Genomic DNA, 27,957 nt, shown 5'->3' with positions numbered 1-27,957 from the left:
CAGGTGCTTCGCTGACTGATTGAAACCCTGACAACAGTCAGCCGGCCATTCCTATTCCTTTAAATCGACAATAAACCGAATAAAGAATAAAATTACATTACTGCTCCCTTAAATGAGCTGCTGGTGTATCTTCACAACGTGAGCATGCAACTCAGTACTAAAATGTGCCGCACTGTTAAGATACGAATGCGCCAAAGTCAGAGCGCACCTGCCTCTTAAAGAGAATGACGACTGGCACACTGACTATTGGTTTATTTCATGCTATGCCTAAAACACACCCATGATTCAGAGAATTGGGAGAATTAGTTCATGCCTTTTGCATATTTTGAGCCGTGCAAGGCATATTTCTTGTGCGCTCACGATACCAAAGACCACTGACATAGGGCCCGATATATGTTAAACTTTGATTTTGCTTGCATTTATGCTTTGGCTGGTATCTCTCTACAGCAGAGCTTCAGTCAGCATGATGTTCTTTGAGTTGGAGAGTTGTATTGTATGGAACACAATAGTAGGCAAACACAGTGCGCTAAGTTATTGAGTCTATAAGGATTTGAGTGAGGTAAAGTGATCCAGAGTAGTGATGGCTCTGGCTAATGCAGGAACAAATCCCCACAGCTGTTTACTACCTTTTCAGCAGAAATATACAACAAAAATCAAAAGTTTGACTCTTTATCGATATGCCTAATATCGCTATAAACTTTACGATATTATGATTATATTGTTACCAATGCAGACGTTGTTGAACCCGAACTCCAATTCAAAGATTGGTTCAGATAATTGTGCGAAAGTAAGTATTTGAACTTTATTACTTGACAACTTTGTTTAGTAAGCACATTTAAGACAGAAAGAAAGAAAAATCAGCTGCGTATAAACCTTTAGCACCAAGAAAAGAACAGACTGTTTATCCCCAACCCCCGAACCCTTAGTGCAGATCTGTCTATATTCACATCTCCAGCTGGAGCTCAGTTTCTCACAGATGCTGCGAGTAGCCGATCAGCAGTGTGGATTAGCCCGGGGCTATGATCGATTTTAAAGTGCGTCTCATCTGGCCGTTGGCTGTATTCGTGCTCGCTCGGGTCTTCTCCGCTCTTCCTCTTCGTTCTGTCGGACGGCTTTCGGTCCAGAACGTCAGAACCTATCCCGGTACCTGCCACTCTTCCGCTCCGTACACGATAGCGGCTCGGTCCGCGACTCGGAACCCGTCTGGTTCGTTCGCCGGAGCCCGACGAGAAATCACTGCGGCTGCGAACCTGTCAAGCTTTTCGCCTCTAATCACGCCGGGGCCTGTGCCGGGTCCGCTGCCGGGTCTGTGGGCCAGACGCGGTTTCTCTTCCTTCCCCCGTTTGTCGCTGCTACCGAGCCGTCAGTGCCATCCCACCACAGAGATAAACTACCGTCTCTCTCTCTCTCTTTCTTTCTCCGCTAAAAATAAGCGTTTGTTTATCGACATGTGTAGTGATTTCAGCTCTCCTGCACCGTACTGTGTGCCGAGCTGTCAGGAGACATTACTCTCAGGCCTAGCTCCCCTTACAGGCCTGAGAGAGAGAGCAAGAATGAGAGAGCAAGAAAGGGAGCGAGAGGGAGAGAGAACAAGACATGGAGAGTGAAAGATGTAGAGAACGTGAGAGCAAAAATGAGAAATGGAGGTAGAGAGAGGAAGTGAGAGAGAAAGAGAACGAGAGAATGAGATGGAGAGAGAGCAAAAGAGATGATAGATAGATAGATAGATAGAGAGTACATGTATCTACATACAATTTATTTATCTTATTTCTCTAGTCCAAATCAGGTAATCGTTTTCTAAACTCATTTTTCCTGGTAGACTACTATGATTGGGAGATCGTTTGTTCAAGTCGCAGTCATGCAGCTTGCCATCAGCTGCCAGAGCCCTGAGAGAGCACAGTTGGCATTGCTCTCTCTGGGTGGGTACAGTACAGTAGATGGCGCTATTTCCCCTTATCACTCCTAGGGTGATGTGGATCAGCACAAGGCTGCGTCTGTGAGCTGATGTATCAGAACCCGAGTCTCTGCGCTTTCCTCCGAGCGTTAGCGCTGTGATGCTACTCGGCAATGCTACAGCATCAGCAACAGTTTAAAAAGAGGCGAAGTCTGACTTCACATGTATCAAAGGAGGCGTGTGCTAGTCTTCACCCATGAGGAGGGAGTCCTAAGAAAAGACTTTAGTAGTCTAGAATAAACTTTAATTTGGGTGATAAATCAAGTTAAACTGCACCTGAACAGCCCTTTAGCTCCGTGTACATTGGATTTGTAAATTGGGGAGAAAATAGGATACAAATTAGAAACCGATTTAAGAAATGGACTTTAATCCGAGTAATATATCAAGTTACACTGCACCTGAACAGCCGTTTGGCTCAAACACGAGATTTGTATTTGATCGGCTGTGTAACGTTCACTAGTACGTATATCTAAAATGAAATGTTTCTACTATTAAATACTGAATTCTATAGGCTGTCATGCTTTTAGTGAAATCTGTCCAGATGCTGCTTTTAACTAAAGCTACAGAAAAGCGCGCTCCTCAATCAGGGCCTGAAAGTTTAATGCACTCCTGAAGGTAGAGATTGCGATAGCGAGAGGAGAAAGCGTCGGGCGTATTAAATATCTGGGTCGCTCACCCGGGGAGGTGCTCCGGCACATCTAAAGAGAGGCAGCCTTTGATTGAAATGGTCGATAGAAATGTCAGGCAGAAGCTGGAATTTGAGTTGTTTTAGCTGTTTTAGCCGAGATCGGGCGGGAATCCGTCTGACTGCGCTCGCCGGAATTGTTTTGACTGAACGCTTCGGTTTGCATGATTCTGAATCATCGCAGCTCCTAACAAGCTGTCAGAAAAGACGATAGACGGAATAGAAGAATACGCTTCCCTCGTTTGTGTACAAACCACTGCGGAAAACAGTCGGGTGGGCGAGGAGGGCGCGAGAGCGCGGCTCTGACCTCCAGCTTTATCTACTTTTCCCTCTAACAATCCCGTCCCAATCTCCTCTCTCGTTTATTCTCGTACCGCATTCGTTTTTGCACCGTTGAGGAGAGTTGAACAATCCCTCAAAAGCTTTATATATTATCAGAAAAAAACTTCAGTTTCTGATTCAGATTCTCTGATTTTGCTATTTATAGGTTTATGTTTGAGTAAAAAGAACATTGTTTTATTCTGTAAACTACAGACATTTGCTGAAAATGAGAAATGACAAAAAAAGATGCAGAGCTTTCAGACTTGAAATAATGCTAAGAAAACAATGCATCTTCTTTGCATCATGTTCTCCTCCACCAGTCTTACACACTGCTTTTGGATAACTTTATGCTGCTTTACTCCTGGTGCACAAATTCAAGCAGTTCAGTTTGGTGGTTTGATGGCTTGTGATCATCCATCTTCCTCTTGATTATATTGCAGAGGTTTTCCATTTGGTAAAATCAAAGAAACTCATCATTTTTAAGTGCTCTCTTATTTTCCTGTAGAAACTGCCGGAAGGAATCTCTGTAGATTGTAGATAGTAGTGTTTTTATTAGGAAGAACCTGTAATGGAGTTTTTGTGTTTGAAGTGACATAAGGTTATTTTATGTTTGCACTTTTTTATTTGCTGCACTTTAAAATGTAGATAAGTTGGCACTTATATTTTATATTGATCTCATACTAGTTTTAATCCATTTCCTACTTTGGCACATCTGCATCTTTTTTTAGTTGTTAGGTTAGATTGAGAATCACTCCTATATTTGAAAATATTGAAAAGTTCAATTTAATATCGGTTCATTGAGAGAATCTGTTTAGGAATTGAGCGCAGATTCGAAGCAATGATTCTAAACATTGTTTATGCGCCCCTATGTTATATACTATACGGAGCTCTGAGGTGGTGAGCAATGATGCTGAAGTTTTTTTTGCAAAAGGTAGCATTTCTTTCTAGTTTTTTTTACAGACATATACTGTATTCAGCACACTTAAAATACTTACATTTTTCCAAATTCTACTAGTCAGGTATTAAGATGAAGTACAGTTTCTAAAGCACAAAGGCTGGGTGCAGCAGCATTAGCATTAGCCGCTAAAGGTGCGAGTATATCAAACTGTTGTATTCTGTGTGAAATCCCGTGCTTTGAACTTTGCAATTAAATAAAATATAATTTAACTCTTGAGGCAGACGAAATTCCTCTCTATATATTTTTTTGTAATTGAGATATTCGTATTAGTCGAGGAATCACTTTACTTCTACACTTGGTTGTCTAATGTGTCTCCAGTTAATCAGACCAAAGATTTGACCAGATTTTGATTGAATGCTTAGTTTTTCCTGATTCTGAATTATTGCAGCTTCAGAGAAACTCTCAGAATAGGCGATAGGTTGAATTCGATTTCTTTATTTGTATATAAATCGCTCCAGAAACAGTCTGGGACCGGCCTGCGGTTTATCTGCTCTTTCACCGGATGTTTCACTGACTCTTTAGTCTGTGGAAGTCGTGGTGTCGACACTGAAGGTTTCTGTTCGCATTCTCCACCAGTTCACCCGACACGCGTCCCCCGGCTCCTCTAAACATCCGTAATTCAGCCACACGCTCGTTCCTGAAAGCAGGATTACAGCATGTTGCCTCAGCGTTATTCTCCAGGTCTGCTCCTCACGTTCTTCACCTACAGAACTGAGAGCACTAAAGAGCTCACGTCTCCTCCTCAGAATAAACAATAGCAGCAGGAGGAAGGAGCTGTTTCGCTGTGTTTTAATGCCTGACAAGTATATAGGCAGGGAGATTTTTCTACTCAGGGTTGTGTAGGTTTTAGAAAAACACCACTTGTCAGATTTTTCTATTTTATTTGATTTTTTCTCTGTAGAGACGTGTGCATAACGTCACTGAATATAATGGGAACCAATGCTAAGCGAACACTAATTTTAGTTTAAAATGTGATGTATTATTTTTAAGCGTTTATTTCTTTTATTGTTGATTATAATAAAGGAACCACACATACATCTGCACCCGCAACCAGACGACCTTACTCCAAATCCTGTAATTCAGATTGTCTTGCTCACTACTCAATACTACTCAAGATAACACCTCAATACTTATACACGTGTGGGCGTCCCCAAGCCGTGCCCCGAGGGAACGCTTGGTGACGAGTGTAGACCGTTGTCCTGATGCTGTACTGTGATGCTCGGTGTTTTTCAGAGCTCTGCAGCGTGCAGGTTTCTCCTCGCCGCGCCGCAGTGCCCGCGGTCTTCTTCAGGGCCCTGGGCTATGTACCGGCAGCAGTGTGCGTAGGCGTGTGTTTGAGGTTCTCGGGGACGAAACGCCGCCGTCTCGGTTCTCGGACGGTCCGTTTCCCCCCGATCAGACGGAAGCCGGACCTTCTGCTCCGACTCTGCTCTCACTCTTCAAAGCACTTGAGCTCAGCTTTGAAAAAGTTCTACTTGAATTAGTTCTACTTCTGCTTTCTGCTGTCTAAGCTCTAAAAACTATAACCGAAGCAGAAGAAATAACTTCTTGCCCCCTATGCCCCGTACACTTTCTTTTAATGTTGGTGGTTTCTGCAGTCAGTGCTCTGTTACTGGAGGAGTGAGAGCCTGAGAAGTGATGGATACCGTCTAACCTCGTTCACTTGTTCTCACTCTGTAGGAAGCGGCCGTTCATTTCCTATGGGACTACATAGTGCTGGTGCTAGGTATCTGGGTGCCCCCAACCCTCCTTTTCCATAAGTTTGACCTCCCATTACTCCAAAATGCTACAGTAGAATCTCTTGATACTTATACAGTTAATAATATAGAAAGAGTTCTTTAAGAAACTATTGATGCCATTTGGTAACAGTTTGATTTGCTGGTTTTCTAGGACTCCAAAATCTGTTTTATGCAGAACAGAATAGACAATTTTCACAGGTTTGACTTCCCATTATTCCAAAACACTACTGTGTTGCTTAATGCATCAAGTTAACTTTTTACTTTATTTAGATTTTTATTAAATACAATTTTTATTTATTTATTTTTTTTTGTAAAAAGCAAAGAAGGTGTATAAGACCATTAACTTTACTTTTTATAGTGTTTTTTGGAAGAAATTTGTGTTATTTTTTCTAGTTATTTATTGTATGATGTCACTTCCTTTTTGGGTCACTTCCGGGGGGTTTCAGGAGCTGCTGTTTTGTTTGTCAGGAGGCTAGTCAAGCTCATCCACCTCCATCCTAGGCACATTTCAACGAGGCAATGCCTTTTCACCTCAATGTTAATGAGGAAGAGTGAGTAAATGGTCAAGCTTACTGCGACTCTGTCTTCATTGGCTCTGGTTTAACTTGGTGTTTAATCAGAGTTGCAGCACTCTGCACGAGAACACTATAACTACAGTAGAATACTTATTATATTAATAGTATAGAAAAGGTTCTTTAAGAATAGCTTTATGCAAACCCAAATAGGTGTTTCTCCTTTTTGACCTCCCATTACTGCAAAAGGTTATAGTAGAATCACTTGATACGTATATCATCAATAGTATGGAATGTGTTTCGTGGTGTGTTTTAATAAGTTTGATTAGCTGGTTTTATAAGACTCCTATAGACATTTTCCTATATTTGACTTCCCATCACTCCAAAATGCTACAGTAAAATCTCTTGATACTTACAACATTAATAGTATAGAAATGCTTATTCAAGAATTGATTGGTGCCATTTAAGAATAGTTTGATTTGCTGGTTTTATTGGACTCCAAAATCAGCTTTATGCTAAACCAAAGGCATTTTTCTTAGGTTTGACTTTCCACTATCAATTGAATCAATTGATAATGCACTAATAAATGATATGGAATGTGCTCCTCACGGACTCAAATCTACTTTACGCAAAGCTAAAAAGACACATGCTACAGTATGATGTACACTTGTAACTTTTATGATTAATATTATATAAAGGGTACTACAATAATTCAATAGTGTGATGTGAAATTAAAAAGTTTGACATCCATTACTCCACAATGCTACAGTAACATCAGCTGATATGAGTATCATTAATAGTATAGAAAGGTTTATTCAAGTATGTAATGGTGTCATTTGATAAGTTTCATTTGCTTTTTATTGATTTTTTTGTACTTGAATAGACATTTTTACTGTCTTTGACAACCCATTGCTCAATTCTTTCATATATATATATATATATATATAACTTACTACAGCAGAGATCTACAGCAGTTGCACAATTCACATTCACAAACAAGACGTCAACCGTACAGACTTTTCCATACATCTAAAGTAATTACCCGTGTTTGCATTATTACTGTTGTCATTGCGTGGAAGAGGATGCCTTAATTGAACCTCGTTTGTTATTCACGCGGCCGGCGTCGTACGACAGGGACCGCCGACGATGTAAGGCGGTGTAATTACGAGAGGATGACAGTCATGCAGAATCCATTACAGTGTTTAATCTCTTTAGAAAAAGGCGCGGAGGGACGCGCCATCAACTTATCACTCAATCAATCACCCGACGACTCAATGAAAAAAGGCAGTCTGGGTCTGTCTGTGGCGGCCATGTTTAGGTTTTGCTTTTGTGTTTTTAAACCATTCCCAAGAGTATCCCTTCTTATAGAGTGTGCGTAGAGCGTGTGTTCCAGTCTGTAGCGTTCTAGTAATCCTCCGTTCTCTCCCGCGCTGTAGATCATTATGACACGCCCTCAGTCTGCTCTGGCGTCACTTTTGACTCATCCCCCTCGACGCGCCGCCAAACACTGGAAAAACAAAGCCGTCGATCGCATTAATTAACTTCAGGAGTGTAGACATTTCCCCGCTGTAACGCACCGTGTTGTTCTTCTCTTCTCCATTTCCCCGTCTCCGCGGCGCTCGGCTCCTCCGCGCTCTTGAAGACATCGCTTCTGGGAGAAGCAGGTAAAGAGGGAGAAGAATAGCAGAAGACAGCTGTGATTAGGGCCCAACTTTTCCTCCAGAACTCGTGTTGTGCTGTGTTTCGTGGCTGTGTTCCCTGTAGAGGAATATCTGTAATGTTGGGTCTCAATGTTGGTAGCAATCGCTGCTCTTTGTGATTAATTGTTCCTGTTGAAATGTCTGTTTTGGTCAGATAGGCTGGTGCATAATGTTGAAAAATAGGGCGTCTTTTAAGCTCTGAAGTCAAAATTCTGGTCTATACACAACCAAACAGGCAATTCTTCTAATCTTTCCACCCCATTACTCCAAATTCCTACAGTAAAATCATTAGAAACTTACATGATAAATACAATGGAAAGTGCTTTTCAAAATAGCAGTGGTGTCATTTGATAGAAGAAAATCAAGGTTTTGTTGCTGCGGAAATGTCTGTTTAATGTCACAAAAGAGGGCACTTTTTAAGCTCCGCCTCTTTTAGTGTGAGCAAATATCGGTCATGATTTTTTATAATCTGAATGTCTAGAAAAATCATTTGAAACTTACATAATTAATACTATAAAAAGTGTGAAGTCATTTGATGTCACCTTGATTTTCTTGTGCTGTGTTTTGGAGGACGTGTTCCCTGTAGAGGAATATCTGTAACGTTGGGTCTTTGGTACCATTACCTGCTCAATTGTTCCCGTAGAAATGGCTGTTTTGGCCAGATAGACCAGATGTCGGAAAATAGGGCTTATTTTAATTTCTGGCCACTTTTGTCTGTGTTTTTTTTTTTGGAATCTAAAGGTCTGGACCAAAAAGGTAGGTGTGAAAGCATCTCAATCTCTTTCTATTTTTTAATTGTTTTGTCCTTAAAATATGAACGCTTTATGGGTTGGGTTCCCTTGACTATACAGCACTGTGAATGGAGACTCTCCATTTAAAAAAACTAAACAAACAAACACAGATATGTAGTCCTAGTCCAGGGAAACCAACCCTGTAGGTGCTTATAAATTTGATTAGGGTCTAAATTTTCCTCCAGAACTCGTGTTGTGCTGTGTTTTGTTGGACTTTTAACAATCGCTGCTCTTTGTGCTCAATTGTTCCTGTAGAAATGGCCGTTTTGGTCAGAAAGGCCGGTCGGTGCCTAACATCGTTTTTTCTGCTGAAGCCTTTTGTCTTTATTTATATATTTGTATAAATATATATATATATATATGTTTAGAGATCATTTGGTTTTAACGACGCGACTCGAGCAGGCGATTTGTTGAGCGTGTTCAGGTTTGGGGACAATCATCTCAAACTATTGCTTTTGTCCTTCACTTCACTTACGAGACGCGTACCAGCAGCGTCTTCGGCGTTCCGGCGTTCTCTCCCCGAACTGTCCTCCGTGCTTTTTCTCCATTTTCAATTTCCAACACAAACGCGAGGAACTGTCGTTTCGGCCTCCCTCCATCCCAGGACGCACAAAACAGCAGCTATTGAAAAGCAATAGCTCTGTTTAGACGCAGCTTTTTGTGTTTACAGCCTCTCGCCTCTCATCCTTCCTCCGGTTCTCGGCGCTCTCGGCGTTCCCGGTCCCTCTTCTCTTTAATCTTCCCTCCTCTCGCCCTCCCACGTAGACGGAGCCCAACCGACCCCGTAGTTAGAAGCGAAAGACTGCATTCTACAAGCGGAATCGTCGAACGGCGGCTAGGTCTAAGGGTAAGAGGAAGAGGCCGAGGGAGAAACGAGGGCGTGTTTGGTGTTTGTTGGAATTGCCAAAAAAAAAAAAAAGAAATGAAAAAATGCGACGGAAATCCGACGAGGAGCGTTTTCCAGTTTCGAACCAACTTCGCCCAAACGCTCGCTTCTAAACGCTCTCTGGCAATTACGCGTAGACTCCTGCCAGCCGGCAGGCGAAGCTAAAGCAGTGGAGTAAAAATAAAGAATGAAGAATAAAGACTAGAGAACAGAGGCCTAAGGGCCGGACCGAGCTCCTCAGCACAGCTTTATTTATTTAAGTATTTTCTTGAAGCTGAAGCAGATAAAAGACTCAATCAATCAGTTTTTGGGTTCAGATTTTTCGTTTCTTTTAGTTTCTTTCCAAGACTGGAAAAAGAAATGCTTGTAAAAAGTTAAAATTTCAACGTCGTTCTCGGTTTAACATTTAAAAATGAATGCAAAAATGTGCAACGTGAAAACATCAAACACCCAACACCCCCCCCCCCCACTCCAAAATGTTCTCTTTAAGGGCTTAAGACATTATAACTCGAGATGCATTACTTTTTGCCGAAATCACCTATTCATTCATTCAATATTTGGTTGAATAACCCTGGTTGGTTTTTAATCACAGTTTTTATGCATCTTGGCATCATGTTCTCCTCCACCAGTCTTACACACTGCTTTTGGATAACTTTATGCTGCTTTACTCCTGGTGCAAAAATTCAAGCAGTTCAGTTTGGTGGTTTGATGGTTTGTGATCATCCATCTTCCTCTTGATTATATTCCAGAGGTTTTCAACTTGTAATTTCAGAACATGCGACTGTACAGTGTGTGTTGTTGCCCAGGTGTGTCCGGATGCATTAATTATTCAAACAATAATCAGCGCTCAGTTACAGATTGAGGTTTTATCTGTGCAGACTGTGCATTTTTAATTAGACGAGTAAATCAAAAAGAGTGTCTATGGTTAAAACCAAGAAAAAAAAACACAAAAGCAACTGTGATTTTTTATATCTTCTCTCAGCTTTAATCAGAACCACTAGAGCACAAATATTGGCCATAGCCATTAGGAATGTCCTGAAGAAGAAAGTCGTCACTGGTGTATTAAGTAATAGGTGTCGAACGGCGAAAGCACAGCGGTGGATGACAGTAATACCACAGTAAATGCATATACAATAAGATTGGTATACCAAAGTATTTGAAATAGTCAAATTTTTATACTAACTATGTAGTTTAAAGTAAGAAATATAAGAGTAGTAGTAGTAGTAATCTAACAATTGAAGTTTCCAGCAGATATAAAGGGATCGGCCTCACTGTTTAGATGGGGGTTGTATATTAAAATGCACTTATTGGTTAACGCAACAGGAACTAGTTCTGCTAATTGATTCGATCTCTTCTTTTTACTGCTTCTTTTGTCCCACTCTTTCTTCTTCTGCTACCTGGTTTTCCTCCAGGTCGTCTCTCTGCCGTTTCTCCGTTTGACCATCTGTAGTCCGGGCGGCGTAGCTTCGCGGGAGCCGTGTTATTAGCGGCGCTCTCGCGCCTGGCTCGGTCACTCACTCTCTCTCTCTTAGCTCATGACCTGATATGATGGATGGGGCCTTTTCCCTTAAACAATGCCTAGCCCCGTGTCTGCACTGTTATCATCTCAGCGTGGTTCGGTGGCAGGGAGACCCGGCGCTCGGTAGCGGTCAGCACTGCCAGCGAGAGCGCGGCGACTCGGGCACGGTGTCGGCGGTGTACTCCACCTGGCTACACGAGCACCGTCTGCTCTTCCTGCAGAACGGACTCTGCCCAGCGTCCTGCTCTCTCCTTGTTCGAACCGGACAGATCCAGGTCCAGGCACTCGGTCAGCGAGCCAATGACAACAGAGCAGGAAAATAAATAAACCCCGCGATGAACCGAGACCCAACATGGCAACCCGAGCCGTCCAGAGGGCAGCGTATACCAGCGTCAACAGCCTGGCAGAAAGAAAAACAACGTTCTTAAATAGTATAGTGTTCCATGACTTTTACCACATTCCCTGGATGGTAGGAGTTGGAAAAAAGATTGTTTTTGCAATATTTATTATTGTTTGTTGTTCGTGTAGCGTCAAATATTCATATGTTGCTGGCATTAGGGTGGAGATATAGAAATCTCAGAGGTTTACTGCAAAAGTGTTGAATTTCCCTTATTGAGACCTCATGGCTACTCGCACTTTGGCCACAGGTGTAGGTAGACGTAGCTGCTGCAGACCAAACTTGACGTAAAGCGCCGCTCTTTAGTGCAGGAGTATTAGATTAGACATACACACATGAATAGATACTTTATTGATCCCCAAGGGGAAATTTGGACTGTGTTCTGTCCTCCTTATACTCTGTGTATAATTTGACAGGCAGTTAACTCATTTCCCATTTACCACACTTACTTACATCAAAGTCTACAGAGATTAAAGACGCAAACTAACACCTAGCATACAAAATACTACATTGTACCAGGTAAAGACCATGTCAGAAACATTAACATACCAACGATGCTCGAAAAGAGCTTGAGCAGATGGTAGATGGAACAGGATTATTCGGCAGGTACGACCACGCTTGCTTCACTGTATTCGGTAACAGGCTTCCAGTGATGATGTCATTAAAACTAGACAAGGCCTGAGGGACAAAAGACCTCCTCAGTCTGCCGCTGAACGAGCTCCTCTCTGCCAGCTCTAATCCCAGCACAGAAACAGCTTTCCTCACCAGCCTGTCCAGCATCCCTCTTGCATCCCCACATACACATAGACATACATATATGAACAATGAGTGTGCACGTGTAGAGATATATATACAAGTGGGTATATGTGTGTTATGTATGCAAACATACCCCTGCACAGAAAAATAAGAGACCAATTAAAATGTGATTACATTCTTTGATTTTTCCAATTTGAAAACTAATGTAATCAAGGGGACAATGTTATCCTATATATATATATATATATTATATAGGATAACACATTAAAAAGAAAGCATGAAACAGACAAAATAGAACAATACACCAGAATTTCAAAGAAATCAGACTCGAGAGACATTTTTCTTCTCACCTGTATGTCCCTCCCTCAGGGTAATTACAGTAATATACGATTAGTTTATAACCGAATAGAATCTTATTGTTCTCTATTGTGTTTCTCTATTGTTTCTCCACGCAGACAACCGGCGCACTGGTTTGGAAAGATCCCGTTCTCGTCACAACCCTCTGGTCCGATGATCTCTGGCCGGCTGTGGACGTTAGCCAAGCGCCAAAGACCCGGGAGAGGGGAGACGGGGGAGACGGGCGAGGCCCGAGTCGGGCCGGGGTCGGGCCGTGAAGCGGAGCGGTGCTGAACCATGGCCCGAACCCAACCCCACCGCCATTACACGCAACACACAGTCACACACCCCTATATAGACACATAAATACACACACACACACACACCTACGTACCGAGATAAGTCATGATGATGAAGACGACGACGATGATGACAACTACAGCTTCAGACACACTGCTCCGCTCAACCAATACCGCTACTTTTACACTGCCTTACATACAACATGTATTATTATTAGAATCGCATATATACATTTATTCCCACTCGTTTTTTTGTTGTGTTTTTTTTTGTTTTAAATTAACTTTACCATTTGAAACTTTAATTTCCTTTTAAATCTATCATATATGGTTTCTTTTCATTTGTTTCAAGCATTTTAAACATGTTTCAAGCGCTTGTACTGCTTTTATCTTTATTATTTTGCTTTTTTGTCCTTTCTCTTATATAACCCAAATGATAATTTGAAAGGACGCCGTCCGATCCGACAGATTTCTGACGTGCGTCTCTGTTTAATAGCTGTTAAAAAGGTCTTCTATGTGGTGAAACGGTCTGTAAAGCTGCGTTTTACATACAAACCGAAGAGTTTTATTTCATTCTGCTGCTTCTGATTGAACAAAACCTTGATTTGATTGATTTGCATCTGGCTTTTTGCCGCTACACAGCAATTCTCCTACATAATTATGATCTCCAGCAGTAACTACCTGTCCTCCCACGTCTAAAACACTCTCGCATATCACACACGTGTAGCAGGAAGGCTCAGACTGGGGAAATGTGCTATTATATTAGCATTGTTGCTCTGTAGAGAGAAATATATATGTGTATGTGTGTGTGTGTGTGTGTGCGCGCGCTGTGCAAGGTGACATACATTACCCGGTGTGGTTTTAAAAAGATAAAAGTGCTTAAAATACTGCGTACACTGTCATTTAAACTCTTTACAGGCATCAGGATGCTGCTGACTGAGGCATGCCACTCATAGGATGCAACGGCTATGTTCACATTCTAAAAAGGGTCATATATATTTCGTTCCAAAAGAAGTGCAATTCTATGGCATTGATAATAATTGGACAATATAACAGCATAATTAGCAAACTTAAGTCATGTTCGATATACATATATATGTATATATCAATTTTTTGTGGGCTATTTGCCCAAGTATTATTGTAATAAAAAGCCAAAAGAGAAGGTTATAAAAAAAAGGCACCAACATTTTTAAAGGCATTACAAATTGGCACCAAAAAAACACATGCAGTTCTTAAACAGTTAATACTTAAAAGCTCATTTCTGCAACTTCACGTGTGTAGGCCTTGCGAGAAAAATGAAGTGTAGATGATGCTTTGTGAGTAGACTCAGACTTTAGATCACTTTGTCATGTTTACCTTGCTGTAAATGGTTGTAATATTGTGGCCGATATATTGTCACAGATATAATTGCAATAAACAATATTATTGTCAAATTTAATCCCATTAAATTCCACTTACGATAAATAATAACAGAATCACATAATGCAACTATACAATTCTAAAGACTGAAACATTTGTAGTTATCATGGAGTGGAGAGAAAAAAAAATATATTTATATTATTTATAAATATATTTCACATATATACATACACACACACACTTATCTTCACCTACTCTATGAATACATGTTATTGAGTCACACTTATTAAAGCAATGATTGGTCATTTAGCAAGACTGTCTAAAATAACGATCACTGTAGTAATAGGGGTGGGCGATATGGCTCTAAACTAATATCACGATATTTCAGGGTATTTTTGTGATAACGATATACTTGGCGATATAGGAAAACAGAAACATAATTAATTCATTTCAGGAATATAGTATAATAGTATAACAGAATAATCATAATGTGGCTAAATAAATAATATAGCATAAAATAATATAATGCAGCAAATAATATTGCAGAATATTTAGTGCATGCATATAAACTGCAAACTAAAACAATTCTACAATAAATACACCTAAAGCTTCACAGTAAATAATAGACTACTTTTAAGACAGAACAGCCCTGTTATCACGATATGGATTTTTCATATCACGATATTTCTGCGTCGCGTTAATACATTTGAACTGCCTAAAAAAAGGTGTCACTGCATAATTATGCTGTTGTATTACCCCAGTTTAAGTTTATTACCCCGACGTTTCTAAATCTGTAAACGCACCAGATAAGAGACAAGACAACACCCGTGTTCACCGTACATTTAAACACACTCTCTCACTGACTGAATTATTTTAATAAATCACTAAGAATAGTAGCTACAATTAGAGATGCACCAAATATTCAGCATCTCTAAAACCATGGCCAAAAATGTTAATAGGAATAAGTGAAATGACTGAATACCAAAACATTATTTGGTATTCCTGCTGGGAGGTAAAAAATGCTCAGTAATAAGTAAAACATTTTAATTGTTGATTTGCTTTTCAGAGAAAAAGCTAATTTAATTTATCAAAAAATGGAAACAATGACAATTAATTAAAATATGTGGGAAAAAATGGGTTAAAACCAAATTAAACATTGGGTTAAAGGCTGAATGGGGGGAAAAAGTTATTTTTGGTTTAAAACACAAATTTTGATTTTGGTGCATCTCTATCTGCAATAAACAGCATAGCTTTTACTAAATGATGAATAAACACCTAATAACTTCGTTATTCTCATAAAAACCCTCGTCAGCTTATTGTTGCAGACGTATAGAAAATATAGTAGACACTGCAGGCGACTCACTGGATTAACACTACAAATCACTAAATATCCTAGTAAATCTCAAAGAAAAGTAGAATAGTAGCTACAAATAAGGATGCGCCAAATATTCAGCTACTAAAACACTTTGGTGGAAAATTTAAATGAAAATAAGTGAAATGACTGAAAAAATACCCATCTAAAAATAAAGGCGAATTAACGACTGAAATTAAGCCTAAAAACTTAAACTACAAATCCACTGGTCCTTTAAAGAGCCATTCTGTTTTCTTGTGAAAACTTTAGAAGACTGAGTGTAATTTACAAGGAAAATTTAGTGACTGACAGTTTTAGTCCAAAGTATAGAAATATAGCTAGAAATAGGAATGCACCAAATATTCCAGAAACAGAAACCGGAATAAAACAAGTAAAATGACTGAATAATAAATAATTAATAAAACAAAAATTAAAGAGTAATGGTTTGGTAAGAACTTACGAATTGTTGTTTTGTACTTTTGCTTTTTCTTTGACGAACCACACATTTAGACTATTTAATTTACAAAATAATGAAACAAAAAAGGCAAAATTAATGAACAACTGTTGGGAATTCGTCAACATTCTGTCTGTAACCCAGTGTTTCATTTTGTTTGATGTTTGGCCACAAGTTTTATCTTGCTGATTTTGGGTTAAGCCACAAAATTACAATGTTGGTGCATCTCTATCTACATTACACAGCATAACCCATATTACTGATTAAAAGTAAGCCTAATAACTTCCAAAATTCACTGCATCTAAATTATCCTCAGAAATCACAAAGAACAGTAGCTACAATTAGGGACGCACCACACATTCAGCTACTGAAAAATGACTGAAAAGAGTTAAAATGTTGTTAAATAGTTTTGTAGTTTTGCTTTTTCTTTTAAACTAAACTTCGTTTACTATTTAATTTATGAAATATTTTTTAAAAATGGCAAAACTAATGGAAATCGGTTGGAAATTGTGTTTAAAATGCAACACTCAACCCCAAACCAACATTATAAAACACGGGGTTAAAGGCTAAGACGCAAACTTTCGTTTTGGCGCGGCTCTATCTGTAATACACAGCATAGCCCGTAATAATGACTGAAACAACTGAAAATAAGCCTAATAACTTGCAAAATCCACTGGTTGGACAGAAACCAGTCTGTCAATCACTAATCTACAAGAAAACAGAATGGTTCACCACTCAAAATAATTCATACTAAAAAAATTATTTTGTAATTTCTGCTGAGATGTGAAATACGCTCAGTATAAAGTAAGAATTTCTAAAATGTTGTTTGGTACTTTTGTCTTGATTTTTAAATCACATATTTGATTTATGAATTAGTTATAAGAAATAGCAAAACGAATAAAAATCTGTTGGAAAATGTATATAGTTTTCAACATTCAGCCTTTTACCCAGTGTTTCATATTGTTGGTTTTGGGTTAAGTGACAAATTTTAGTTTTTGTGCATCTCTATACACAGTGTAACCCATATTAATGATTAAATGTACGCCTAAAAACTTGTTGATTACATCAACCAATCGTCGCAGCCCATTATTCTATAGTCTTCGTTAATCTAAATAAGAATAAAACAAAGTAAAGGATGCTCTTTTACACCATCTCTAACTTCAGGCTCTAAAGACTCCAGCAAACCTTCTATAAAATCTTAGTATTTCAGTATTTTTAGCATTTTATTTGGTACCGAGACGGTCGGCGTTGCAGCAGAAGGTCCGGCCCCTCACCGAACTCCACGCCGTCTTCAGGAGGCGGTGAGCAGTGATTTGCTTTTCTAATTAAAAAGGCCCTTAGACTGTTTTTCCAGCGTCGCACAAAAGAAGCTGCTCTCCGCTCTGTTTAAAACCGGTGTTAACGGTAATTACAGCGTCCGCCCGTCAGTTTCACACTTTACCACTTTAATACACTCTTACGCTGCAGCTGCAGAATCACTGTTTCACCATCCACCGCATACACGCGCACGCAGGCCACTCCCAGGACTTTTTTTAAATGTAAAATAAAAGTTTATTAGAAGCGTGCCACAGCAATTTTACAGCTACCACTCAATTATCCTCGTAAATTACAATTACTAATAGTAGCCACAAGTTAGGGCTGGGTGATATTGTAAAAAACAAAAAAACAAAAAAAACAATATAATCATAATTTTTTCCTAATTTATAAGCAATTCTCAATTGTATGATTTTTGTTTATAAACAGACAGCACCCTTTAAAGTGATGCACAGGATATCATTTCCTCTGGCCTAGCATCAATACTGCAGTGTTAATATTACTTTAAATATTTTTTGTTTTTTGTTTTAGCATCACTATATTAAATATATATATATGATCTTCACCGTAAAACTCTGAAAGCCAATAAGAACAAACCTTCAGACCACACTTAGTGATTTTAGTTTTGTCTAGCTTCACTATCGTGGTTTTATTTTCACCCGGCATCCCTACTGCGGTGTTAGCATCGCTAGCATGGATTAAGTTTTGTCTAGCATTACTATAGTATTTTCATTTTTGCCCAGCATCACCGTCATGTTTTTATTTTACCCGGCATCACTACTTCAGTGTTAGCATCGCTATCGTGGTTTTAGCTTCACACAGCATCACTACTCCAGCTTTAGTCTCAAGACTAAATGTTAATCAGAGCTTTTCACATCGAAAAACCAGTACATATATACAATCTACACCCTAAAACTCTGAGAGCCACTAAGAGCAAACCTACAGATTGCGCTTAAATTTGGATTTTTTACAGAAATGTGTCTAATACACTTAGAAAAGACTAACTTCACACTCCCTGACTTGATTTGTAAATTGAGTAGGGCCCTAATCTGTTTTTTTTTGTTTGTTTGTTTTTTTGGATCTTATTACATAGAAATACTCTTTTTGTTAGATGCAGTATATTTTGGTAAATGTGCCAACTTTGACAATGAACTTTTATGTATTTACATTGTTATTTTTTAATAATTGTCTTGTTTTGAATGAAGGGATACAGTAAAATTTGAGTTGTGTATTGATCTGACTGGTTTTAAAAAAAAAAAAAAAAACAATAATTACACTAATGTTGTTTTCTGTGTGATGAAAACACATTATGATGATGAAGAAGAAGAAGTGATTACTGCTTATTGTAACTCAATATATTAATGTCAAATGTCAAAGTAAAACGATGTCAAAACTGCATTTTCAATTGCATTTAAAATTAGACTTAAACATGTTTTATATATTTCACAAAAAAAAAACATGAACTGGCCACGAATATTCATCAAGCAACAGATCTTACATGCCAAAAAAACGTATGAAATTTAATTTAATTTTTATTTTTTAACTGTATTAATCCCACTGTTTAATTGCATAATTATTGATCCACCCTTCCATAGTGATTTGATTGTCGTGCTATGCTGTTGTGTTCACCTGTGATGTGCATTAAATTAGAGCATCATTTTACATTTTTTAGTAGTCATTATTTTTATATCTGATTAAATCGGTATTGGTCAGTAGTATCATCATTACGTCATTAAGTCCCATTGATGCTATATATATATATATATATATATATATATATATATATATATATATATATATATATGCTATAGACATTTACATCCACATCCATGTAAATACTTATACAGTACATGCCCCATTGTTCTGCAATTCTGCATTAAATAAAGAATAAAATAAAGAAAAGAACAAACCCTAGAAGGAGGCAGGGATATGCATATATGCATTGGTACATTGCCTTTTCCTGTTTTTGTTGGTTCTTCTCTCATTTTTTGGGACAAATCTGATTTTTAAACTTAATAGATTTGTTTTAGTGCATTATAAAACAGTCCGCAGACTCTAACCTGGCCTCAGTGTAACCCAACCTTTCCCATTATTCACTGCCAGAGTAAGAAAAGCTCGAGAATGCAGCGGCGAATGCACACCCTCTACACCCGCCGAATTACCCCTAATTCCTCTCGTTTATCCTCATTACGATCGATGGAGGGGACTAGACCGAGGTGCCCAGTCTTATCCTCCAGGTTTCCTTCCTAACCCAGCAGGAGAACACCTGACTCGGCTTCTTTAATCAAGGAGTCCAAACTTCAGCCTTCAAACCATCGATTAGATGTTTAGTTCCCCCGCTTGGTCGGTACCGATGACTGCATGTAAGCAAGCATGGAGGCCACGGTTCGATTCCCTTCCGTTCTGCAGAAACTACGCTTAAAATTGTCCAAAACTGCACAGTATAAATCCGTAGACTCGCCCTCTTCCTCTCTAGAAGACTCTAGAAGCTGCTCAGTGTCTCAGACTGCCTTCATTGAGTTTAACTGGTTGAAAGAACCAGAAGCGGGACATATGTTTAGTGACGTATTTTTCAGGCGCATTATGCGACACTAGTAAAGAACAGGTGTGTCACCGTGTTTTCCTTCTAATTCAGCAGGTTTCGCCGCTGGGTGGTGGTGGGGGTTACTCAAGTTAAGTAAAGCTAAGTAAACAAATCTGTAACTCCGTTGATTTACAGTAAGCTTAGATTTCCACATTTCCACTAAGGCTGGGTGCAGCAGCATTAGCATTAGCTGCGGTTCATCCCATGTAGTTTACATCATAATTGTGCCTGAAAGAACCGGAAGCAGAACATATATTTTAGTAACGTATTTTTCGCACTATAAGGCGCACCAGAATTTAAGGCGCAGGACTTGATAATTCATACCGAAATATGACTGAAAAACGTATTGATATTCCTGCTGGGATGTAAAAAATGCTCAGTATTAAGGAATAATTTTTAAAAAAATGGCAAAACTAATGAAAATATGTTGAAAATATATTTAGTTTTCAACATTCACGCTTTAACCCAATGTTTCAAATTGTTGGTTTTGGTTAAGCCACAAATGTTTGGTTTTGGTGCATCTCTTATCTATAATACACAGCATAACCCATAATAATGTTTGAAGGTAATATTTTTAGTAACTTATTTTGCGCACTATCCATAAACATATATTTTCTGGTCTATTTTCATACACAAATGTGCACCGGATTATGAGGCGCGTTATGCATCACTAGTAAGGAACAGGGGTGTCACCATGTTTTCCTTCTAATTAAAAAGTTAAGCGTTTCTGTTTATTTACAATAAGCTTACATTTCCAGATTTCTTCTAAGGCTGGGTGCAGCAGCATTAGCATTAGCAGCTCAAAAGTGTTCCAGTAAGCCAGAGTAATATTAGCTTTTTTTTAGTGCATTAATTGAAGCATATACAGGATAAGCAGAGCTTCACGTCATACTGCAACCAGCCAGCAGAGGCGCTAGACTAGCGCTGCTGAGGTGCTATCGCTGTTCATGCTTCCATACATACAGTCATTGGTTGGATGACCCCTTTGTGATAATTGATTAACTGATAATGCTGTGTACTTATAGGTGTGAATTAAAGATAACCGGCCAATCAGAACCTCACCTGACTCAGGTCGATACTGTACTATTACCGTACTAAGCTGCCATAACCCTGCCTACCTTTTATCAGTGTTATAACGCGTCATTGTCTGAAACAAAAATTTTTTATATTTGTAACATCAAGAGATTTTTTTGTTTGTTTTTTTTGTTTGATGTGATTCTAAAAAAAAAAAACGAGTAAAAAAGAAGAGGAAAAAAAAGTGTACGTGGTTATGCAGTTATGCGCACTATTCCTGGGATAGGTTAAGAGAATGTCATCCTACGTAGTAACATCTTTCTTATATATAAAATAAAATAAAATAAAAAAACTCATTCCGCCAATGTGTGTCCATGTTCTTAATGAATTCATCAAACTGTATTTTCTTTTCTTTTAATAGATCATGATATTATAAAGCTTCATAAATAAATCTGAAAATGTAAAAAAAAAAAGTATGGTTTGTGTCTGTGTCTGTTATTATTTGCATTGGGAAATAATAGAACATGGGTCATGCAACAAGACAACAACCTAAAAAGTCATTTTCCAAAAAAAAAAAAAAAGTAAAGAAACATAGGGTTTTAGTTTTATCTCTTAGCTCTAATGGTTTTAGCTTTAATTCTCGTGGTTTTTGCTTTATCTCTCTGGGTTTAATTTTAGCTCTCAGGGTTTTAGCTTTAGTCTGTTATTATTTGCATTGAGAAACATTCTAATCAATACCTGCAATTCTGAAGGAAAATGTCAAGAGAACATGGATCATGCAACAAGACAATGACCAAAACTTACAAGTTATTCTACCAAAGAATGGCTACAGAAAAATAGGGTTTAGCTTTAGCTCTCTGGGTTTTAGTTTTTAGCTCTTCGGGGTTTAGTTTTAGCTCTGAGTTTCAGTTTTATCTATCTGAGTTTTAGCTTTAGCTTTTTTGCTCAGACGTTACAAAAAAGTGTGAAGCCATATTAGCATTGTGATTGGCTAGGTGTATGGTGATACAAACCTGACTCACTTTTAGCCACACCCATTTTACTTAAAAAAAAAAAAATGAAATCAAGCAGATATTTATTAGAACTTGGGAATATATTCAGAAAAAAACACGCTTTCACTGCTATTATAAATAAAATTGTTCTCAGGGGGTTTGAGTAACTCATTTTCTTAAGTTATTTTATTTTTTGTTTTCTTTTAATAGATCAGGACATACAAAGTTCATTAATAAACTGTAAAACTAAATGCTGTATTCATATTTTCAGTGTTTTTTTTGTGTAAGTATTGAAGCTTTTTTCAAAAAAACACCCAAAAGCTTCAGCAAATTCTGTTTTCTCTTTTATGTCGGCCAACGAGAGCAATTGAAAGGTGTTTATTTGATAAGAAACGACATTGTGCGTACCTGTAAAGGTGTGCGGCGGGCTCTGACCCCGTGCTGTTCAGTGATAAGTCGACGGCGCTTCAGAGAGAATTGCATCGTCTGCGGAGAGACAGGAAATGCTTTTTTTAAAACTGTACTTATCCTGCATGAATTGCATCCATTCTAGTCAACTGATGATTTTAGAAAGTATAGCTACTGTCAGCAGAAGATAATACCGATGTATTACTACTGAAGGGCAATCTGTGTTATTTCCTGCCGCTCTCTCACGCTTCTGTATTTCACTCCACAATAAAAAAAGACCATTATTCTGTGGAAAGCAGGTCGGCAGCGGCGCAATCTTCATTTATCCTTAAACCATCAGATATAATAGAGAAAAAACACTTGGAAAAAAAAACACTAGACAGCTTTATTCTCTTTAATAATACAGCAGATTTTTTTTATTTAATCAGAATTAAATAAAAACTATATTTGTATAATTGCTATAAAACTAAAATTGGTGATTAAATGTTTGTAAACCCTATATAATTTGTATTTTTGCCTAAATCTTAATCTTACACTTAATCAAATTTTTAAGTCCTAAAAGTAAAGTACATACGGATTAGAATTTCTCCTTTGTTTATTATTAATGTATGTGTTACAGGTCCCTCATAGGGTAAGGGTCCTTAATAAAAAGGGAAATATGCAGACAGGAGACAACGTAAGTCTTTACTGCAGGCTGGCTGTTTTCCTTCTTTATTAGAATCTGAATTTTATCCTTTTCTTCAATTACTTTACGTTCAGTTTCAACAAATTAATTAAGAAACAACATTTTCTCAAAGATTTCTCAGAATATCATCTGATTACAATTAACAGCATTTAACAACTGTAGCACTTAACATAAGAATTTTACAAAACATAAATACATCTGTACTTGCTTTAGTTCAGCTGAGGTTATTTCTCCACTCTCAGTATAATCAGTATACATACACATGTAGCACAGCCTATTTTTGCATATAACAGTATTATCACAAAATAACCAAAAACACATTTAACAGCACATTTATACATTAATTTAGATTAATTATATAACAACCTTTGTTATTTATATAACCCACTGTGATTGGACTTATAAATCCCATCTTGTTCAGACCCATAAACAATAACTAACAAAAGAAAATAAATTAAACAGTGTACTAGGGAGCTCAAATTACAACAAAACAGTGCTAAACAGGCTGTTTCTCCTTGGTTAGCTCAACCGCTTAGCATGACTTTGATAAGTATTTTCTACATTTAAATCAGGGAAATACTCTCAACTATCACCAGATTACCAAAGTTAAACATGTATACTGTACATTCTTAGCATTATTTTGTAGCTATTTAATCTACTAACCTTAATAAAAAGGGAAATATGCAGACAGGAGACAACGTAAGTCTTTACTGCAGGCTGGCTGTTTTCCTTCTAAAGAAAAAAAACTACCATGATCCTCTACTATGCTCAACTCTCACTCCTGCTTGACTTCAGCACCCCCTAGTGACAAACTAGGAAATATCACTTTAAAAGTGTTAACAAATTTTACTACCCTACTGATATATTTTTTAAAGCAAATAAATACATAGAAAAATAGGAAGAAATACATATTATTACTTCTTGTGACGTGTCACATATGTGATCTTTTGAATTAGCAGATCTATTGAAGGTAAAATAATAGAATAGAATAGAGTAGAAAAGGTGTCATTAGGTTGATTAGATGCAGTAAAAAAAAAAATGTGCCAACTTTGCATTGAAAAACAAAATAATTAACTTTTATATATGAACATTTTATTATATTTTAACAATTTATATTTTTTAAATGAAGGAATACGGTATAATTTGAGTTGTGCGTCGATATAAAACTGACTGATCACACTAATATGCTTTTTTGTGCAATAGTGAAGTGATTACTGCATATTGTGACTCATGTTATTAATGTAAATTATGTAAAAACATCACTGTATTTAAATTTCACAGCTGTGGTTAGAAGTGTCCACAAACATCCATCAAACATCAGATTAGAATTAGAATTAGATCAGGTGTGAGTGGGTGGAGCCTGTTATATTTACAAAACAGGTATTCATCAAAATCTGATTTTCAGGTATAACTCAAGAGGTTAGACAAAAATATCAATTTAACCAAATATTAAGTTAAAGATACCAATAATTTTCTCCGGTCCGTTGTTGGTGTTTTGTGTAAAATTATACCAAATTAGGCTTTTTTTTCCTCAGTTGTTTTGGTACAGTACACACAGATTAAATTAACATGTGAATTGTAGGACTGATGAAGTTTTATTTATTCAGCACTGCATCACTGTATTTATGTTTATATAAATATATATGACCAGAGAGAGAGACATGAACTAAGCTGATCTCAGTACAGCGGTCGTCCTGCGTCAGCGTCTCCAGAGTGATTCTGAAATAGAAGAGCGAGACGTTTCTGTCTCCATCTCTCAGCATCTCAAATCTCCCAGCATGCACTGTTCCTACTGACGTTAACCGTCTGTCTGTCTGCCGACCGTCTGCTCGTCCGTCTGTCAGTTAGTCTGTCTGTCTGTCTTTCTGTCTTTCTGTCCACCCGCATGTTTGCCTTTCTGTTTGCCCACCTGCATTTGTTTGTGTCTGTCTGCTTGGCTGCATGTTTGTCTCCTGTCTGTCTCTCTGTCTGTCTGTCTGTCTGCCTGCCTGTCTACAGTGCAGAGTCGTCTCACGCAGATGGAGGCTTTTTAAAGCAGCTGCTGTGACCAATCAGAGCTCTGCTACAGTAATTGCTCTTTTTATTCCCGCTGTCGTTCTGAACCGGGTTCACAGAACCGGTGTAATTTCAGAGAGTCGAGCGGCGCCGCTCCGGTAATAAGCTCTACTGTGATTCTCTGAGCTGCTCTGGAAGCTCTTTAGATATGAGAAGGATGGAGGTTCTGCTGCAACTCTGCTCTGACTGGGTTTCTTTTACATGCTCTTATATAGGAATGCACTGAATACTTGGCAACCGGAAATACCAGCGAGTAAAATGCAATAAATAAACAAAAGATTGTTGGTGTGCGGCTCAATTGGGGGGAAAAAACTCATTGATTTAAAGTGTAAAATGACTAGTTTATTTTAAGCCATTCTGTAGCAAATGCTCTAACGTTAGGATTTTTTACAACTTACTTTTTACTTTTTTCTACGCTAAGCCAAACAAATACAATATATAATTGAATAAACGTTCAGAATCACTTCTCACGCTTGTAGAAAGTTTACTACCTCTTCACAAACTAGATGTTCCTTAGCTTAAAATATAAAGTTGTAAAAAAGCTGTACAGGGCTAGAATAGTAACGAGCTAACAGCCGTAGCCTGGCTACATTTATTGTATACATATAAAATCCACTCTAACTAGGAACACGTGACTTAAGTAGCAATGCTTAAGTAAATGCATTTTTAGAACAGCACTTCTGAGCTAGATTTATGGCAAAAATTGATATTGCGACATATTTCTTAATTACAGCTGATACGGGACAAATTAAGATATTGATATGAACAGTAAAAAAAAAAAGCAAAAAAAATATTTATATATTATATTATATTATATTATATTATATAACATTATAAAACTTGCAGTACTGAACTACTGAGGCAAATGTACTGTTAGAATGGCACTCCTGACATACCATACACACACTATACACAATATAGCTGTTTTTTTTTGCTGAAAGATAAAAGCTGTACAGGACTAGGATAGTAACAAACTAACTTAGCAAGACAAAACAATGCATTTTATCTACGCAAGAAATTCAATGACAAAAAAAAAGTTGTTTAGCAGTATCAACTTTATTTTTTGGTCAAATTTTATGTTTTCATTTGTTAATTTGGTTTATAATATTTCATTGGTGTATTTCTACTAAAATGCACGCTTTTATTTGTAACACTAGCATCATTTCTATTATGAACAACATGCTATTTTTGAACAAAATATATATTATACATGTGGTTTGAATTAATTTAATACTAAGAGTGTCTGATTTTATTTGCAAATCTACTTTTTGGCACTAATTATTTTACATTCTTTTAGGTTATATGCAAATAATCCAATGGTAAAAAAAAAAGTGGCCAATATAATAAAAACCTGAAAAAGATTTTTTTTTAATTTTTGGTTAATTTTGTTTATAATATTTTATCAGCGCATCTCTACATTCTAGTTTGTGGCCTGAATACAACAGTAACTACATTAATTCCTCTGAACTGCTGAAAGTGAAGGATGGAGACGCCTCCCAAACAGCCGGGTGGGTGCATTAGTGTTGATATAAGAGAGAGTGTGTGTGTGTGTGTGTGTTAAAGTGAAGGATGGTGGGGGAAAGGCTGGTAATGAGGTCCGGAGGTGTGCATCAGCGGCTGGAAGTTGTTTTATATATAAATAAATATAATTATTATTAACCCTGTCTAAATCTGAACAATGAGTTGGGCCACACACACACTCTCTCCTCTCCATCTTTAGTTTAAAACACACACACACACACTTATTCTAACACACACCCCCGCCCTAATGTTGTGGCCGATCAGCTGTCAGCGAGAATACAGAATAATTCTGATGCGTTTTGCATTTTACCTGCTTAGATATGCAGCCCGGCCCGAAAACTAGGATAAACAGAATCAGGGAGGTGTTCTCATTCTGTCTGCAACTTTTCTCAGCTGTACTGAACTCTGTTAGTGTGTGTGTGTGTGTGTGTGTGTATATGTATATATATATTTGCGATGTCTAGGCTTTGTAAATAAACAATCCACTATTAGACAAATTCTAATATTACAGCTAAAAAAAACAAATACAAAGAACTATTCAGTATTCCTGTATAGATTTAATGTATTCAATATTACATAAGTATTACATAAGTATTATATATATATATATATATATATATATATATATATATATATATATATATATATATATATATATATATATATATATATATATATATATATATATATTTCACATTTTCTATCTGGAACCAAAAAATGCTTTACAACACAACGCTCTACACAAACCTTTACAGCAACCACTTAACCAACACCACCACACCAGCCAATCACAGACAGCATACTCTCAACCGGAAACAACATCCACCTGGAGGACTGCATACAGCACGGTCAGTTTTTAAATGTGTGGTTACTATGGACACTACTGTTGCATCCCACTATGCGATGCGAAATGGAAAGGTAGGAGCAACTCGCATCTAAAACAATGTTTGGCGAAAAAAGGGGAATAAAGATGTAAATGCAGCGACAAAACCAGCTGTAGAACCGAAAACACCGGGGCAACATATTGTTTTTTATTATTATTATTATTATTATTGCATCACAAATTTACTGTACTGTATATGGCAGCATATCATTGCCTTGTTACTTTTTGTTAGTATTAAATGGGTTTGCACTGGCACCCACACCCACACAAGGAAAAATTCTATTTTAAAGCCTATTTTAGCTGCCTTGTTTTAAATTATCTTCAAAAACAGCTATTTTCATTTATTTGTTGCTTCAGGGCAACATTACACAGTTAGATCACAAGGCTAAAGCAGTGGTTCTGATTTTTCTTCTCAACAAATACAAAAATAATGATAACCTTCTATATCATATTTTTATAATACGATAATACGGATTATAAGACACAT

The 27,957-nt window shown here is 37.6% G+C and overlaps 1 protein-coding gene across 5 annotated transcripts in view; it reads left to right on the top strand.

Moving 5' to 3' along the window:
• Positions 1-17,837, top strand: part of diaph2 (diaphanous-related formin 2) — an 877,667-nt gene extending 859,830 nt beyond the window's left edge. For all 5 annotated transcript variants that reach the window (XM_022683643.2, XM_022683642.2, XM_049484129.1 and 2 more), the window contains one exon: positions 12,674-17,837. In XM_022683643.2, coding sequence (XP_022539364.1) covers positions 12,674-12,732 — 59 coding nt within the window. In that variant the 3' untranslated portion in view covers positions 12,733-17,837. The remainder of the gene's footprint in view (positions 1-12,673) is intronic.
• Positions 17,838-27,957: the final 10,120 nt, after the last annotated feature.

This window comes from Astyanax mexicanus, chromosome 10 (genome assembly GCF_023375975.1).
Source record: "Astyanax mexicanus isolate ESR-SI-001 chromosome 10, AstMex3_surface, whole genome shotgun sequence".
Classification (NCBI taxonomy): domain Eukaryota; kingdom Metazoa; phylum Chordata; class Actinopteri; order Characiformes; family Acestrorhamphidae; genus Astyanax; species Astyanax mexicanus.
Note: the sequence above shows the minus strand (reverse complement) of the source record. Positions and strands in the feature narration are given on the sequence as shown.